The 18,831-nt window shown below is 40.8% G+C and overlaps 1 protein-coding gene across 6 annotated transcripts in view; it reads left to right on the top strand.

The window, feature by feature from the left end:
• Positions 1-18,831, top strand: part of IFT43 (intraflagellar transport 43) — a 109,306-nt gene that overhangs the window by 66,279 nt on the left and 24,196 nt on the right. For 4 of the 6 annotated variants that reach the window (XM_054972052.1, XM_054972050.1, XM_054972049.1 and 1 more), the window contains one exon: positions 17,561-17,596. The exons of the other annotated variants lie outside the window; for them this stretch is intronic. In XM_054972052.1, the coding sequence (XP_054828027.1) occupies positions 17,561-17,596 (36 nt within the window). The remainder of the gene's footprint in view (positions 1-17,560; positions 17,597-18,831) is intronic. 6 annotated transcript variants of the gene reach the window in all.

The raw sequence follows: 18,831 nt of genomic DNA, 5'->3' as shown, positions 1-18,831 counted from the left end.
ACCTGGTTTGGGCAGTACTATTACTGCAGCCTAAGCCTATGAAAGGGTGAAAAGTTACTTTCACTGACTTGCTTCATAAAATTGTTTAATTTTGCTTCAAAATCTTTCAATTCAGAATACGTCACAAACATGTGACATGTTCAGATGCTTTGTGATATCAGTTAAGAAAACCAAATCAAAAATTCATCCAGGGTCAGAAAGTACTTCTTGACTTTTCCCTTTCTCCTTGAGAAAGACATCAACTTCATGATGACTGAAAAATATTTTAGGATTTTGCCTCTCTAAGCCACCTGACCTGCATAGTACAATACATCTCCATATTCTGCATCTGTCTCTGAGAAAATGTTGAAACTGACAATTAGTAAGGCCATGATGCCTGATGCAATTAATGCTGGATGCAACAATACACATCACACTTTCCCACTGAAGAATCTCACTACAGAAGGCTTGCTGATGGATGATGCAGTGAAATTGCACGGGAAGTGTACCATTTAATTTCAAAATCTCTTCATTGATTCTTGCAACTATACCAGTTTTACTTCTCACAATATTTCTTGCACCATCAGTTGTGATGCTGTTCAATTTATCCTATCTCAGACCAAGATTTTCTACTGATTCACACACCTTCAAGAATATGTTTTCTGCAACTATAGTAACTTTCAAACTCTGCAGTACACACAACTCTTCTGTAATTCTGAAGAGGGGAATCTATTCCCCTGATAAATATTAGTAGTGGAGCAGTGTCTATAACATCATTGCTCTTATCTAATTCCAAAGGGAAAAAACCCCCAAAACCTTTTGCTTTGACAATCAGTGACATATGCAGCTCTTCTCCTAGTTCTTCAACACACCTGGTGATTGTAGATGCAGATATACTGACATAACTGACACAAGATATCGGGGCACATTTCCTCCATTACTTTAACCATGCACTTTTTAACAAATTCACCATCAGTGAATGGCCTACCAGTCTCAGCAATACATTTAGCAACATGCTAGCTGGCCCTCATAGTAGAAAATTTCTCCTCAATGTGTTTTCTAAAACTATTTTGCTACAAAAACATTGATTTTTAAGAGACTTTATCTTGTTTACTTGCACCTCTCCTTGATATATTGAGTAGGTATTGTGATAGGACTCAAAGTGCCTTTTAACATTGTACTCCTTTAATACTGAAACAGTTTCAAGGCATATCAGGCAAACTGCTTTATCCTTGTTTAAAACAAAGAAGTATTATTTATTATTTTTATTTATTAAATTTGTAGTCTGCTCTCCCTGCAAGCAGGCTCCAGACAGATAACATCAAATTAAAAACACATCTTCTTACAGAATTCTTACTGATTATTTGGCAGAGCAGCTGTTGCAGAGTTTCAATATTATCTTTAAATAAATAAAAATATGGGAAGTATAGTTTTGGGAGTCTACCATTTCGCATCAAATCCTCCCCACTCTAGTAGCTATTAGGTGGGGATTTTCATTTCGCCCGTGACAAAGAAGAGACCCCTGCCTTTACAGTTCTCAGGAGTATTGGGCCACATGCATAGGCTAGGAAGAATTTTTAAAAAATGGATTATGAATCTGACCTACCGTATGGCAGAGTTGCAATCCTGAGTATATTGAATACTATGAGATTTATTTCTTAATAAACACACTTGCCTTGAGGTTTAGATCTATACATGCTAATATTTTGGGGTCCTTCCAAAAAAGGGCAGGTTAGAGAGAAAGAGTGAATGGAAGGGCTGCCTCCCACCTGGAGCAGAGGATATGCCATTAAGTTGGCTTCAAATTATATGCAGGGTACACATGTACGTCACTGCCTGCCAGCCAAGCCTCAATCATGAGAAGCAAAATGGCAGCTGGGCAGAGGGGAACTTGGCTGGAGGAAGATGTGGGAAGGGGGATCCCATAAGCTTCCCTGCTAAGGGAGTATTCCTTCCTGCTCAACCCAAGGGGCCACTTACCAGCTCCTGCAATCACAGATGCATAAGAAGACTCTTAGCTGGAGTGGGTGGAGGAGGAGAAGCAGAATCACAGAGTTGGAAGAGGCCATACAGACCTAGTCCAACCCCCTGCGTAATGCAGGATGAGCCTAAAGAATCTCTGACAAATATTCATCCAGCCTCTTCTTGAAAACTTCCAGTGAAGGGGAGCTCACCACCTCCCTAGGCAGATGATTCCACCTTTGAACTACTCTCACTGTGAAAAAGTTTTTCCTAATATTCAGCCAGTACCTTTCCGCATGTAATTTAAGCCCGTTGCTTCAGGTACTATCCTCTGCTGCCAAATGACAGCCTTTCAAATATTTAAAGAGAGCAAATGCCCCCCCTCAATCTCCTCTTCTCCAAACTAAACATTCCTAAGGCCCTCAGCCTTTCCTCGTAGGGCTCAGTCTCCAGACCCCTGATCATCCTTATCGCTCTCTTCTGCACCCTCTTGATTTTGTCCAAATCCTTTTTGAAGTAAGGCCTCCAGGACTGCACACAGTACTCAAGGTGCAGCCTGACCAAGGCAGTATAGAGAGGGACTATGACCTCCTGCAATTTCAATGCAATGGCCCTTTTGATACAACCCAAGACTTTGACTTTTTTTGCCACAGCATCAGAAGCAAGCAAGGCAAAAAGCCAGAGCAACCAGCTCTTCTTGAGGAAGGAAGAATGCTTTTGCCTGCATCAGCAACCTCATAGTAACCTTGGAAACCACTTTTATCTTTTTTTTTTTGTAAAAATACCAGGCATGGTCCTTTTCTACAGGCTTTTTTTTTTTTTTTTTTGCAAAAGACATCTCCTATACCCATTCACACAGCTGCTTTATCTCCCTTACACACATATGTAGCCTTCAACATGGTCATGCATGGAGAGGGGGAGTGAAAAAGTCAAGTGGTACAGGTACCTGATTGTTGCTGGCTAGCAAAGCGTCCAGAATGGCCAAAATGCTAATATGTGGATAAGACCAAGAGGGGCCTTACAGAAGGAACCAGGGAGACCAGAAGAAACAATGTTGCTATTGTGTTTTTTTGCAAGAAAGAGACAGGAAGAACAGCAGTAGGTGGTGCCTTCTTGAGGCAGGAAGAATAGTGTGGGTCTGAGGGGAAAATGCCTTGAGGGAGATAGCAGCAAACAAGTAGATTGGAGCTCCGGGGCCCCATGGGCTGCAGCTTGGGGACCACTATTCTAATTGCATGAATGACATGGAATAACGTTTTTCTCAAAGTACTTATCAAAGAATTTTAGGTCTGGAACAAGTTTGTTATTTCAACTACTAAATACAAAAATCGCATGGCAAGACATTCACCAAATTCTTCCAAACCTTTTGCTAAGAGACACGTGTCACACAATGCCTTTTGTCAGCACCCATGTGTTGATGCTCCCTCCTTCCCAGAATTCACTTTGTGCTGCCATGACCCTCAGGGGGCGTCAGCCTGGAAACTTTACCAAGGAATCGTGACTTGAAAAATAGTGCTTTAAAACACACCAGTTATTCAAAATACTTTTTAAGGGAAGGATGATTTTTTAAAAATGAATCAAGAACATTTCAGGTCTTCTTGACAAATGGCAGAAAGGGGGAATGACCAGCTGTGATTATCATTTTAAGTCAATTAAAAAAACACACACACACAACATTTTACTGTGTAGTCACTGTTGCATGGTGGGATTTAGTTAAGAAAATGCTATTGCTCTGTCCCTTTTTCCTTATTGTTTTTCCTGGATCTGAACACAAGCACTGGCTGTGAAAAGACAAGGAGAGAACCACCCCAGCAATGACACTGAAGGAGAAGAGGACAGGAGCCTGTTAGCATTCCTGAAACATCCACTCTATAAAAAGAAGAAAAAAATCCAAACCTACACACACTGCAGCTCTACCGCCATCTTGATGTCCTTGATGCGTGCTGATGGCATGGAGGCGGCTGGCACAAGAACAGCCCAAGAGAAGGAACGAGAGGCCAATGGAGATTTATGTGAGGAGAGTGAGATGGACAAGGTAAAATTGTCAGGAGGAGTTGTTAGAAAGTAAAATATATTGTGACAATTCCACTCCTGCCGTTCATCAATAAACTGACAGATCATTTAGTGTCAATTAGGTGTGATAGATGGACAAGTCCCCATGATCCCGGGCCAAAATTAATGGCTGGGAGGGAGAGGGTGATTGAAAATGACGGCTGACATTGAGAAGAAAGTCCTGAAGGTCCCCAAGGGGCCATTACTTGCCTCATTCCCTTGCAGATCAATGCAGGGACAAACCCAAAAACAGACACTTCAAGACAAAACTTAATCAGACTTCCTTTCCTTCCTCCCAAGTTCAGCTCACTCCTGTGGTACTCTACTTCCTGTGCCCTCCCTGTCTCTCTCCACTCTAGCAAGGACTACAACAGGTGGCAGTTTGAGACAACAGACATTCTGCAACCACAGGTAGGGCTCAGCATCCATGTCCACATAACATGACAGCATCACCGGGAAGTTCCCCTGTAGATGTTAGGCTGATTCACACATGTAAATTGGTCACTTACTTGCTCCATGCAAAGCCTCACATGTATTGAAGCGGGGTGGGGGGTAGTGAACAGAGGCAACAATTGCTGATACAGCCTGCAGTGGTGACCAGCTGTTTCTACCATATGAACAGCCTGAAAAAATATGTCACTACAATAGGCAGAAATAGCTGCGCTGGGTTTGAACATGCACAGCCCAGTTTTCTAACTATCCCAAAGGAATTGCATAGCAAACATAGGCAGCCAATTTGCAAATATTAATTAACACTTATTTTGTCAGTAAAAGCTTCAGAAACAAGTATTTTATTACCTTGCTTGCAATATGGAAATTGACTTAAGAATTTTATCAATATTCAGGGTCATGTCAGACACAGAAAATATTTCCTCAATCATATAATAAGCAACAATAAAAACAATTAGAGCATCAACAGAAAATACCTATTAAACCAGTTAAGTTTCATTTTTATTGGTAGATTTTCCAGGGATGAAAAATGTTTCCAGTTTCTTAGTGCTAACTTCAGATGCTCAAATGCTTTTGTAGCCCTGGCAGTCTCAACAAACTATTTCCAGCTCCAGAATCCAAAGCTACCAGTGCTAACACTCCAATCATCTGTAAACAGATCTTGTCTACTTCACTTCATGGCATATTACATACTTGCCCCAGCAACACACATGCTCTCCTGGACATCTAATGGATAACCTCTAGATTTCAAATACTTTAGCATTTCCAGAATGTTTTCTTTCAAATACATTGAACTTTCTGGAAATGGCACAAGTGGATACAATTGTTCTTAAGCATTTCCCATTGATTTCCATTGAGTTTGCAAAAGAAAACTTTACTTGACAATGGTTGTGCCCCACAGAATCATCCCAATAAGCCATGCCCCAAGACACATCGAAAATGTGCAAGCTCCAAGATATGCCCCCTTCAAGGTGGAATCACAGTGCCAGAAGAGAACCAATGAGTGGTCAAGCCTGTTCCAAAGCAGTGTTCTCTACAGATCATCCCCCTATGGCATTATCCGTTCTGGATTACTTAAGAAAAAGACAAGCTGCATGCACTATAGAATAACCTTTCTAGCATTGCCAGTTTGTTCTAAAGCACCCATCTTTTCTCTTAGAGCCCATGGCAGCTTACCACATATCATAAAAATAACCAATTAAAATATAACACAATCTAAATACCAAACAATGTACATAAAAATTCATACACATAAAAATGCCTATTAAAATAACACAGTTTTGACTTCCTGTTTAAAGGCCAATAGTGAAAAAATCATACAAGTTCTCACAGATATCTCATTCCCTATTACTTAGAAGGTCCAGGAACAGACAGAGACAAGATGTGCCATGTCAGCTGGAAGCCCAGTCAACTCATTCTGATACAATGAGGGCAATTAGTGTTTATGATCTAGCCTGGAAGATGGCTTCTTATCTCGACACAGCCAACCTGTCCACCTGGATCCATGCTATAGTAACATCAAAACGTGACTATTGTAATGCACTATAAATTGGTCTCCCATCTAAGTTAACTAGGAGGCTCCAATTAGTCAAAATACTGCAGCTTGACTGTTACCAGGAGTGAGCAGGAGCAGGAGCATCACTCCCATTCTACAGTCACTCCATTGGCTACCTGTCAGTTACTGTGCTCAATTCAGGGTATTGGTTATTACCTACAAAGCTCTTCATGCCTGCCTCCCTATGTCCCTCCACGGCAGCATCACTCATCTGAACAGGGTCTCTTGCAGGTGCCATCCTACACATGAACGAAATCAACAGTAGCCTGTACATGGGCTTTCTCTGTGATGGCCCCTACCCTATGGAATGGCCTGTCTGAGGAGGTCAGGAGAGCTCCCATGCTCCTGGCTTTCCACAAACAATGCAAAACTGAATTATTCAAAAAGGCTTTTTTCTCGGATAGGAGGGTGGTATTGTAGGGAGGGGGTCTCAGATGTTTTGCTAATGAGTTAGGAACCATAGACTTCACCATTATGTTGCCTTACATATTATCTGTTGTTTTAAATATGTACTCCTATATCCTACCTGTGCTTCATGTTATTTAATGTCAGTCCTAGAATTGATTCTGTTCTGTTTCAGCAATTCTTCAACCCCATATTGGATCCTTGCTAATGCTATGTCTTTGTAAACTTGTATTCATTTACCCTATGACATTGTTTATGGAAATATTCTTGACACTGTATGGAAATGCCTTCCTTTGTCCTTGCTGCAGATTGTACTAATCTCACACTATGTAATCCGCCTTGAGTCTCAGTGAGAAAGGCAGACTATAAATGACATAAAAAAAAGATAAGAAGAGGCAGTCCTTTAGGCAGGTAAACCCCAGATCTTGCATACGTGTGTGCGCATTATGTGTCATCAAGTCACCTCCAACCTATGATGACCGTATGAATGAAAGACCTCCAAAAAGTATTAACATTAACAGACCCGCTCAGATCTTGCAAACTGGAGAATGTGGCTTCTTGAATGAGTCAAGCCATCTCATTTTGGGGTCTTCCTTTTTTCCTACTGCCTTCTGCTTTTCCTGGCATTATTGACTTTTCCAGAGGTCTTCTCATGACATGACCAAAATATGATAGCCTCAGTTTTGTCATATTAACTTCTAGGGAGAATTCAAGCTTGATTTGATCTAGAACCTACTTATTTGTGTTTTTGGCCATCCGTGGTATCCTCCAGCACCACATTTCAAATGAATAAATGTTGTTCCTGTCAGCTTTCTTCATTGTCCAACTTTCACATCCATACATAGTAATGGGGAATACCATCGTCTGGATTATCTTGGTCTCCATCTCCAGAAAGGCATCCTTATATTTAAGGATCTTTTCTAGGTCCTTCATGGCTGCCCTTCCAAGTCTCAATCTCATTCTGATTTCTTGGTTGCAGTCTCCCTTTTGGTTGATAATTGAGCCAAGGAATAGAAAATCTTAAACCATTTCAATTTCCTCATTGTCAACTTTAAAAATATGTAATTCCTCAGTAGTCATTACTTCTGTCTTCTTGAAGTTCAACTGTAATCCTGCTTTGGCACTTTTTCCTTTAACCTTCATCAGTAGTTGTTTCACATCTTTACTATTTTCTGCCAGTAATGTGGTGTTACCTGCATATCTCAAATTCTTAATGTTCCTTCCACCAATTTTCACTCCTTCTAGATCTAATCCAGTTTTCCTTATGATATGCTCTGCATAGAGGTTGATCAGGTAGGGAGATAATATGCATCATTTCTGACATCTTTGCCAATTGGAAACCATTCTGTTTCTCCATATTCAGTCCAAACAGTAGCCTCTTGTCCAGAGTACAGGTTATTCATCAAAACAATCAAATGTAGTGGAATCCCCATTTCCAGAGCTTGTGATCCAGAGTCAAATACTTTGCTGTAATCTATAAAATGTAGGCTAATTTTCTTCTGAAATTCCCTGCTATGTTCCATTAGCCATCGTAAATTTGCAATGTGATCTCTTGAACACCCAGCATTTCTCGTTCCATATATGATAAGAGTCTTTGCTGTAGAATTTTGAGCATCACTTTGCTTGTATGGGAAATTAACATGATGATCCGATAGTTGCTGCACTCTTTGGGATCCCCCTTTTTTATATTGGAATGTAGACTGAGTGTTTCCAGTCTATGGGCCATTGTATTATTTTTCATATTTTGTTGACAGATTCTTGTTAAGATTTTGATGGACTCAGTTTCTGTAGCTTGAAATAGCTCTATTGGTATTCCATCTACTCCGGTTGCTTTGTTTCTCCCAATTGTTTTGAGTGCAGCTTTTACTTCACTTTCTAAGATTTCTGGTTCTTAATCAAAAGATTTATCTTCAAAGGTATCTGTCATCCCTCTATCTCTTCTGTATAGTTCTTCAGTATATTGTCTCCATCTTTCCTTTATTTTGTCTTGATCGGATCCAGTATTTCTGTGTTGATCTTTCAGCATCCCAAGTTGTGATTTGAATTTCCCTTTGTTTTCCTGGATATTGTGTAGGAGATCTCTTGTTCTTCCTTTTTTGTTGTTCTTTTCTGTTTCTTTTCACTGGTTATTATAATAGATTTCTTTGTCTTTGCATGCAAGTCACTGAAAACCTGTATATAGAATTCTGACTCTATTTCTGTCACCTTTTGCTTTTTGCTTCTCATCTGTTATTAGCAATTTTAAGAGTTTCCTCAGTCAGCCATTTAGGCTTCTTTCTTTTGGCTACAGGAATAGTCTTTGCACATTCTTTTTTGATAATATCTCTGGTTTCAGCCCACAGTCCTTCTGGTTCATGATCAATTAAATGTTGCATTGCAAATCTGTTCTTTATATGGTCTTTATATTCTTCAGGAATATTATTTAGATTATATTTTGGCACTATGATTTTTTTTTAGCATTTCTCTTCAGTTTTATTCTAATTTTTGATATTAGCAACTCATGATCTGTATCACGCTCAGCTCCTGGTCTTGTTTTAGCAGAGAGAATAGAGGTTCTCCATTTTCTGCTTACAATTATGTAATCTATTTGGTTCCTGTATTGGTCACCCGGTGATTCCCACATATGCAGTAATCTTTTTGGTTGCCTGAAACGTGTTAGCAATGAACAGGCTTCACAAAATTCTTTGAATTGTTCTCCTGCTTCATTTCATGATCCTAGTCCAAATTTTCCACTCAACATTAGTTGAGTAAAGTATACAAAATTAGGAATACTGCAGTTCACTTTATATGGATCAGAACTTTCAGGTTTGAGGAGAAGTTGGACTCTTATACCTGGAAATAGAAATCCACACATAAGGGAAAACAATATCTTTATTGGTAAGGATCAGAAATAGGGTAAGCACAGCATTGCTGAATTTTAGTACTGGAAATCCTCTCCCACATCTTAGTTTCACATTTGGCCAGATATTGTTTGTAAGATCATAACTATGAGAGCTAGAAATGTTGGGCTTTCAGAATTCTGAATCCCTCTTTAGGTCTTTTAGGCAAAAGTCCATCCTTTCTCTTTTGTTGAGCCAGTGGCAGCTTTTGAAAATACCCCATGTTTTCAGTAGTTTTGTTTGGAAGCAGAGATATTTTGAATGCTGCAAATCTAACAAGAAAATTGCTGTTTTCCCTTTGATTAATTCTCTCTTCAAAAATAAAATGCCTGTGAACATCACTACCTTCCTTTCTTCTTTTTTCCTTCTGTTCCCCTAGCAAGAGGGCATCTTCAAGAGGCTTTAGTTTTATGGGTCATTCATAAAAGAGAAAGAGCTTAGGCATGCCAGGAATTACGTTCATAACTGTGCTGAAACATCCCCTTCAGCTGTGATGCTGTTTCTGCATCTACACATATACCACCTTTGATATGCTAGTCCTTGGCTCCCTGCAGAGCTCTGTGGATTCCCCATCCCTCATTTTGTACCACTAGCCTCCTCAGGATCTCTATGTCACCCCAGAAGAGAAAAATCAGACCATGTACTTTCTCTCTGTGTATTGTTTGCTCTCTGTTCTTGGAGATTTTTGAAGTTCTAGGACACTGGTATCTGCTTGAGAAATACAGAATAACTTATTGCTGGATGTCTGGCATGAAAGTTGTGGGGGGCAGGGAGGGGTTGGAGAAAAGATAGTTTTAGTTCCATCCAAGCCTTTCTTGAATGCAAAGCTTCTATAATGATGAAAGCTCATACTCTGGAAATCTAGTGGGTCTTTAAGGTGCTACTGGACCCAAATCTTGCTCCCTAAAGATGAAGTTCAACAAAAGAATGTGACATATGACTACTGAGAGGAGTCTGTGAATAAAATGCGTAGAAGAATTATCTGTGGGGAGTATTTGGTAAAAGTCATTTAAAAATAGAAGACCTTTATATGTTTGTGTTTTGGAGGCAGTAATATTACACGCTAATGGACAGAGCAGTGGTCTGATACCCTTAAAACACATATACACACAAACACCCATTAATGGAATACTGGTAGGGGAAATGAAATGGAAATGCTGTTGCACATTTAGCCAGAAGGGAGCAGACTTTGCACATAAATGTGCAGAAGTTCCAATACAGTTCTAGCTTTGACAGTTTGTGTTCCACAGGCAATCCTTCCCTGTCAATACTAATTCTATTTGTTTTTAATGTTAAAGATAAATTGTGCTGTAGGGGTTAAGTGAAGTGTTCTGGGCTTCTGTGACAGACTTGGGAAAAGATGTGGCCTCCCTTCCTAACGGACATTGGCTAGAGAGAAAAGTGAGGGCAGGACTGTTTGTTCTGCTAAAGCTCAACTAACCACTTTCTCAGTTGTGTAGTATTTGCTTTAACCAGACCCTCATAGCTTCTTATAGGTTGGTTACTTGAGTTGCAGCCTCCAAGGTCATTTGCTATTCTTTGGCTCTTAGAAGTGAACTAGTTTTGTTTTTTGGGCATGTCTGGTCAAGAGTGATGTGTTCAGCTTGGTGCCGTGATAAAGTTAAAGGATGGTATTAAAAACCTTCTAGCCAAGTATGTTTTCTCCTAAAGGGCAGCTGGTGCTGAACAGCCAGCACATATTTCATATGTGACCCGTACTCAGACCTCTGGGTTGTAAATGGATGGTAAAGAAACCAGTTTCTGGAAAATGGAAATTGCATCTTGAAACTTCTTTGATGTGACCAGACTCTTTCTTCTTCTCAGTCATTCTGTTGTTCATGGCCAGGAGAGCATCTTCTTTACTTACCCCCATTCATTATTTCCCTGGTCCCCACTCTCTCTTAAGTCACATATCACCAGTGCCATCCTAGGCAGAGTCTACTGAAGTCAGTGATCTTAGAAGGGTGTAACTCTGCTTACGATGCCACTGGAATTTTTTGTTGCATGACTGTGTAAGAGGCTGACCTTTCAGTGCTCTGTTCTGTGTACTGCTCTACAGCAAGGAAGAATAACCAGGATTCTCCAGGATCTACAAAGATTAAAAAATTTCAAGGTCATGTGCACCCATTTATCCCACTCATGTCCCCTTTTAAAACAGGTTAACGGTGTCTAATTAACCACTAAACATTGTCATCCTGCATGAATATCGCATCCTCACTCTTCTTGAAGCCTTGTCATTTTATCTCCATTTAGATCTTCACTGTATTCCATTAAATGAGAGAGAAACATTTTAACAGAGCTGATGTCTACATTAGTGCTGTCTTTCACCCTTCAGCACTTAACCTCTAAGACAGGAGCACTTATAGAGCAGAATTGCTGCCTCACCCCAAACCTGGTACATTGGTTGTGTGGGGAATGAGGGGTGGGGAGAGGACCACTGGCATATATGAGTGTATCTAGAGAATGCTATTTCTGTTTCCAAAGTATCTCTCTGACATAGCATAATAGAAAGTCATATATCAATAATGTAAGATTTGCCAGTGTTTCTTTTCCTCCTTATCACAAAGGCCTTATTTTTATTTTTTAACCCCTTCCCCATTGTTTAATGTTTGCTATATAAAGATATTTTGAAAAGTATTCATGAGGTCTTTGGACCTTAAAGTTCTAGTTCATTTGCTCCCTAATTTTCTTCTAAGGAAGAAAGAATACTATCAATCCTTCTTGATCTAACAATCTACCATTCAATCCTTCTTGATCTAACAATCTACCATTCCTGTGACTAGAATAGTGAGATTTTTATTAGTGCTTATGTATATGTACATAAGAATATAGAATAGGGGGGAGATCTCCAATTGTAACATCTAACTAAATATGTCTCAAGGCTAAAGACGCATACAGTGTGAAGTTCCATAAGTTGTCTAGGATGTCTTCCTCATAAACTTTGCAGTGAAGTCGTAGGAACTACTAAGTGTTTCTTATGCAGCAAAAGATACATCATTTCCCTTTGATACTTGGCTATTATATTTATGAAATTTTAAAATGCTTATACCACACAATATCTTTTGTTAGAATCAAAGGACCACTGCAAACATAGAGTAGTGTTCTACCATTCTGCTAATGGTAATACCTTCCACTGGTTCTAAGACACTTCCTCCAGTGCTAGAGGTGAACCAGAGAGGAATGATAGAGTACAGCCCATTAAGTTTAAAAAATCTCTCTAAATGGCAAAACTGTAGACAGGATGAAAAGGCAAATCATGGGATTGAAATGGAGAATAAAAGATATTAAACATCAGGAAAAATAGTTCAAGCATGCCGTGGAATTTTGTTAAGATTCATGGAAGTTTTTCAAAGTTCTTCTGAAAATTATGTCAAATATAGTTGAGATACAATTGGCCTATCTAGTCAAAGGATGACATCTGAAGGCCTTTTCTTAAAGTACTTACAGTGGCAAATACACTGATGTATTAAAGATGTATTTATTTAAAACATTTATAAATTTTATTTATTTACATTATTTATAGTCCTTCTTTCTCACTGAGACTCAAGGTGGACTATGCAGTGTGAGTCAGTACAGTCAATTCCAAAGACATTTCAGTAAACATGTAATAGGGTATATACACGCAAATTTGCAAAGATTTAAACCAGCAAAAATCCAAAACAGAGTTTAAGAAATGCTGAAACAGAGCATAAGCAATTCGAAGACTGACATATTAAACAAAATAATCTGTCTTCCTGCCAGAAAACTGGGATCCAAGGGAGGTAATAATAATACATCATAAAAAACATTTTTTTAAAAACCCCTTAAAATAGCCAGCAATAACATTTTTTTAAAAAGTCCAAACTGTTGTCCTTCAAAGCTAGAATGCTAGAAACACTCATCCTACAAGTCTAAAGCCCTACTAAAATGTTCCATCTTGCAACGTTCAAAAATGCAGAGGGGATGTGCATATCTTCCCATCCAGCCTAGCTCGGCCCCGGATGGCCTTCGATGCCGTGACTGGTTGATTGAAACAGAGTCAACTGAAATTAAATCCTATGAAGACGGAGGTCCTGTATTTGAGTTGTGGGGGGGTTAGGTGCCGGACTCCGACTCCCGCCCCGCAATGGGGTGCCGCTTACACCAGTGTCATCGGTTAGGAGTTTGGAGGTGATTCTGGATGCCTCCTTGAAAATGGAGGCTCAGGTCGCAGTGGTTGCCAGGTCCTCTTTTTTAAAAAATCTACGACGGACCAGGCAGCTTGTCCCGTACCTCTCAGTCAGCGACTTAACTACAGTGATCCAGGCAACAGTCATCTCTAGGCTGATCTACTGTAACTTGCTCTACATGGGACTTACCTTGAGCCTGACCCGGAAACTGCAGCTGGTTCAAAATGCAGCAGCTCATGTTATTGTAGGACCGTCGACTGGAGCGCATATAACACTATATTGCGCCAGCTGCATTGGCTGCCAGTGGAGTACTGAATCAGGTTCAAGGTATTGGTATTAACCTACAAAGCCCTATGCGGACTAGGACCAGCATATCTGCAAGACCGCCTCTCCCCATATGTGCCCCAGAGGACGCTCCTATCAGGAGAGAAACAGCTATTGGTGGTTCCTGGCCCCAAGGAGGCCCACCTGACCTCAACCAGAGCCAGGGCATTCTCAGTCCTGGCTCCAGCCTGGTGGAACTCTCTGTCCACAGAGACAAGGGCCCAGCAGGATGTGTTATCATTTCACGGGGCCTGTAAGACAGAAATGTTCCGCCAGGCATATGGTTGAGGTCGGGCTTGGCCTCCACCGGCTGAAAAATGGAGAAGAATAAAATCTGAATCCCTCCCTATTAGAGTTGTCCACCACCTTATCTTGTTGAGCTGTGTCTGCTGCTATTGATTGCTGCCATCTGAGTGTATATTTTTATGTGTGAAGTTTTTAAAAAATCTATTTATGGTTTTAATTGTGGAAATGAATTTTAATGTGTTTTTAAAATGTTGTAATCCGCCCTGAGCCCTTTGTTTGGAGGGTGGAATAGAAATCCAAAGTAAGTAAATAAATAAATAAATAAATAAATAAATAAATAAATAAATAAATAAGGTGTATGAAGAGGAAGCTTTTTTTAACACTGTCATTTCACATTAACAACATGTAGTGCCTGAAGCTTTATGGTATCAGTGTTTGCAACTTGGGGACATCACTTGTTTCTTTAAAAGCTATGAGGGAGACGAAGACATTTTGGATGGAACAAATACTTAAAGAAGTGTATGCCACCTCAGGGTTGCTGTGTAACCATCCTTCCTTGGACCAAGGCATGTGGTGGTAAAGGAAGACTTGGGTGATATTCCACATTATGTGATGCTGCAACTTCAGAGATCACCAAAAGAATAGTTCCCAATGCACGGTTAAAAATCTTCATCCTGTGAAATAGTCAAAGCAATCAGCAAGTGATGGAGTATCTGCTAAAAAGAAACCTGGCATTTAATTAACTTTTCAAAGTGCTGGTTCAGCAACCTCCATGTTTTACATTTTGAATATTGAACAAGCATCTTTAATCGTATCTGAATTACTTCTGGGCTTGCTGAGGAGGAGACAGGGAGAGAGCTGCCTGCCATCTTCCCATCCAGCCTCCTCCTCCCTCCAACAACACGTTATTCTGATGAACTCCATATAACTCAGAAGGGATGCCATGGGGAATCAGGCTCAGCCTCTTCCACTCTAACACAAGGCAGCTCAGTTAAACAGCAAATTCAATATTTATGGCTAAGAACAGCAGGAAGATTGCACTGAGCCAGTCTAGTGACAAGTACCAGTCTCCTTCTGAGAGTGGAAGATTCCAAACTAGACATGGGCACAAACCAAAAAAATTTAAGGACTCTGCGGTTCGTGGTTCAGTGCTGATGACAATCCTGAGATCGCAAACCGCAACAAACATTTTCCGTTGCCAAACCGGTTCACGGTTCATGGGGCACGGAACGGCCCCCATGGCACTTAGAGAGCCCATATTCCCGGGGAGTGTTTTGCAAGCTCTCCTACAGCCATCACCCAAGTTTGGACAAGATTGCAAAAGGGATCTTGGAGTTACACCCTCTCCAATCCAAGGACCCCAGGAAACTCCCACAAAAATCCAAGCTGAATTATACTCTCAGTCTCTCTCCCCAAAGGCTAGCAAGTGGCAAGCAAGAGCTCTGTCCCACTCCACTGCTCGCTGAAAGTGAAACCCAGCCTGGGATCCCATGGCTATTTATAAGTGCAGGTCCCATTGAGCAATGCAGGAGGTCTGTGTTTGGCCGTCAGAGCTGCCTGTCAGGGTTTGCAGGGATGAGATTTGAGTGTCCGTGGCTACAGAACACCCCCTTCCCCCTCCCTCCCCCGGGTGTCTTCTCCCAACTTGTAAACGCTTTGCGGCTCCGTGGTTGGAAGGAAGACCTGCCAATCAAGGTAAGCTGGGCTTCCATTTGGGTTTCCAGGGCGACAGAAGGAGCGCAGACAGAGTTCAGGCATTCCCCCGGCTCCGTTGCCAGGGGAATTTATTGCTGGCGCGGGACTGTCTGGCTTCCCGAACCGCGGCTGAACGCACCAAACTAGGTGTCTCCCGAACGCTGATTCATTTGCCATGGACAATCACGAACCACCAGATCATGATGGCGCGATCACCAATTTCGTGGGTGTTTGAAGTTCGTAATGCGGTTCGTGCCCATCTCTATTCCAAACCCTGTTGCCCTTTGCTGGTGGATCTGGTTAGTGTTCAGAGGCTGCTTTAAAGATAAGTGTGCAAAAAGAATTTCTTAGAGTCCCAAAGTATTTTTCCCTGTTCTGGCAAGTACTCCCTGTGGCTCTGTGTCATCCCCCTTTTTTAAACAGGCAACAAATGTTTGTTCGATTTTGAAAAGAGTCTTTCGGTGTTTCACAGCAGCTATCAGTATTTTAAAGAAAGTTTTTGTATATAGCCAGCATGGTTTGGACAGTAATAGAAAATAGGAAGAGCAGAAGCATGAGTTTCTTTCTTGCTGTGTAATGGACGATATGGGAACTTGTGTGATTACATCATGCTGTTGCAAATGTGTGTAGAGCTTCTGTAACTTGGAAGTGGAATTTTACGTTTTATCTGATTCCATGAATTTTTAAGGGCAGTTTTCTTTTTCATAAAAAAAAATGTCACCACTCAGGCTGTGATTTTAACTGGAAAGCTAGCATGTTTTATCCATTTATTTGAAACATGTGTGTCCCACCTTTCTACCTAGTTCGAGTCCTTAATAGCAAGAGAGATTTTAAACTCTTTTCTCTTATGCAACTTTTTTTTGGCTGAAAAATTCTTCTGTATCCCCTTCCCGAGCTATTTTTACCATCACTGAGGTACCTATGCCCTTTCCCTTGCAGGGAGAAAGCTAGGCAGTTCTGATTTTCACTACCACCGCCTCCAGCATATGGGGCAGAAGGGTTAAAAAATCTTTTTTCCCCACACCAATTTCCCCATTCAAATTCCAGCCTCAGCAACTACAGTTTATAGTGTTCATTGCAGTGAAGCATGCAAGTTTGTATTTTGCATGCTATGTCAGAAGCATAGTAAGGTTACATAAGGCTGCTTCCCGCTTGCATACAAGCTGCCCACAGTCTTGGGCTTTGGTGGAACTATTCTGGAAGCAGCTGGGAAAGATGCTGGCTTCCAGATAGCTCTAACGTGCCGCCTCTTTCAACCCAGATTTTAAAGGAATCCTTACTTACAGTTAGAGCCAGTGAACGACACATGGTTCAATCAGAAGAAGATACATCTTTATTGGTCCCGATTTATTTGTAGACTAGTGGTGAATTCATGATAGCTGTTGCATCCTTGCTTGAGGGGGTAAGATCCGAACAAAGGGAGGAAGAGGACCATCAACTTTTAACACCTTCACAGGAAGCCTACAATAAACTTCTATATTGGAGGGGGACTACAATTCCCATGAGCACCAATTGTTAAAGGGACAGCACATAGTTCTGACTGCACAGATACTGAGGCTTTCTAAGCTGTCGTTAGCGTACAGGAACTCTGAAGGGCAAGAACTTTTTTTCTTGTGTTTCATACAAAGAGGCAGCCCTCTGCTAACATGCTGCTCTCTCTTGTAGTTAGAGCCAAACCTGCTTAGGGCTTCAGGCTTAAAATCAGCACCATGAATTGTTGCTTGTGTTGTGTGCCTTTTACCAGAGGGTGATATTGAAATGTTTGCCTCCAAAGATACTCCAAGAGAGCTGTTTGGAGCTTTGCTTCTGCATTGCAGGGAATCTTGCACTGTATAAAGCTTTGGCCTTTTCCCCTTATCTTTCAGATCAGGAAAGAAACATACGGAACAAGAAGTTGAAGAGTAAGCTCACGCCCTCCAGCCTCCTCCCACCCACTACTTTTCTGCATAAATGTCAGCTGTACTTTTTTTTTAATGTGATGCCTTTTTTCTTTCCATCCATGGCTATTGAGACTATATAATTTTGCCAATGCACTGATTGAGATTTGGCTTTGTTTAATGAGATTCTGCTTTCAGTACTCCTGGAGGAATACAAGCCTTATGTACATGTGCAGGAGAAGTAGCAGAGATCTGAGTGGTAGGATGGACTGCACCACTTGAGACTGCAGGTGGGGGATTCCAGCTTTGAACGTTCCTTCTCATACAGAACTTCCTATTACTAAAACCCTAGCACCACAGAGGGGAAGGGTTCTACCTCTCTTCTTTGCTTGCTATGTTATTTTTCTATTTGCTGGGAGTTTTCAAAACAAGATACCTTTCCAAAATGTAATCGTGCACCTGCAGTATGAAGCGGCATAGTCATTTCTGCCACCTCCTTCTACTGAATGTGGGAACCAAGTCCTTAGATTATTCATGTTTTGCAGTTTTTTTAACCTAGTGACAGAAAAGATGAAGAGCGTCATCATCGGTCTGAACTTTGGACTTCTTTCTGAGAGGAGAGGGTCTGTAATATTATAACTGAAAGTCCTGCAGTGCAGATCTGTAGCCAGGGTGGGACCAATGGGTACACCACAAAACCTGGAGCACTAGATTGCTCCCCTAAGATTGGGGGTGGGGGGCTAAAATAAAGCTTTTTAAAATTTGTGACAGGACAGTTTGTTTTAGAGGAAAACCTATTTTCCTAAAAACTTACTGTTAAAAACTAAGTATTGGCAGGTGTTCCCAAAGATGCTAGTAGTCTAAATTTCCACTCACCCAGGATGAATTATCCTTGGCCTAGGCTGAGTTTTTCCATGATAACTTTAACCTTTATAACAGATACGTCGTCCTGAAAAAAAATATCTCCCTTTAACTACTGTGATGGTGAGAATATCGTGGAGTGCTAATAGGAGTCAAGAGTTAGCATTTTAAAAGTTATTTATTTAAGGAAGAGGTTCATTATAAATAGACAAAAGCATTCATACTTAAATATCATAGTTCTTTGTACACCTTCTGGTGCAAACAAATCACGAACACTGAAATACACGATAAACATTTCGCTTAGTGGCAGGGTTGTAGACATTTTAGTTAGTTAATCACTGGGGGGGTTTCTCCACTTGGAAATATGACAACACTACATAGCAAATATGGCTGTGGCT

This window comes from Eublepharis macularius, chromosome 2, assembly GCF_028583425.1.
Source record: "Eublepharis macularius isolate TG4126 chromosome 2, MPM_Emac_v1.0, whole genome shotgun sequence".
Taxonomy (NCBI): domain Eukaryota; kingdom Metazoa; phylum Chordata; class Lepidosauria; order Squamata; family Eublepharidae; genus Eublepharis; species Eublepharis macularius.
The sequence above is the reverse complement of the archived record's forward strand: the minus strand, read 5'-3'. Positions and strand labels throughout refer to the sequence as shown.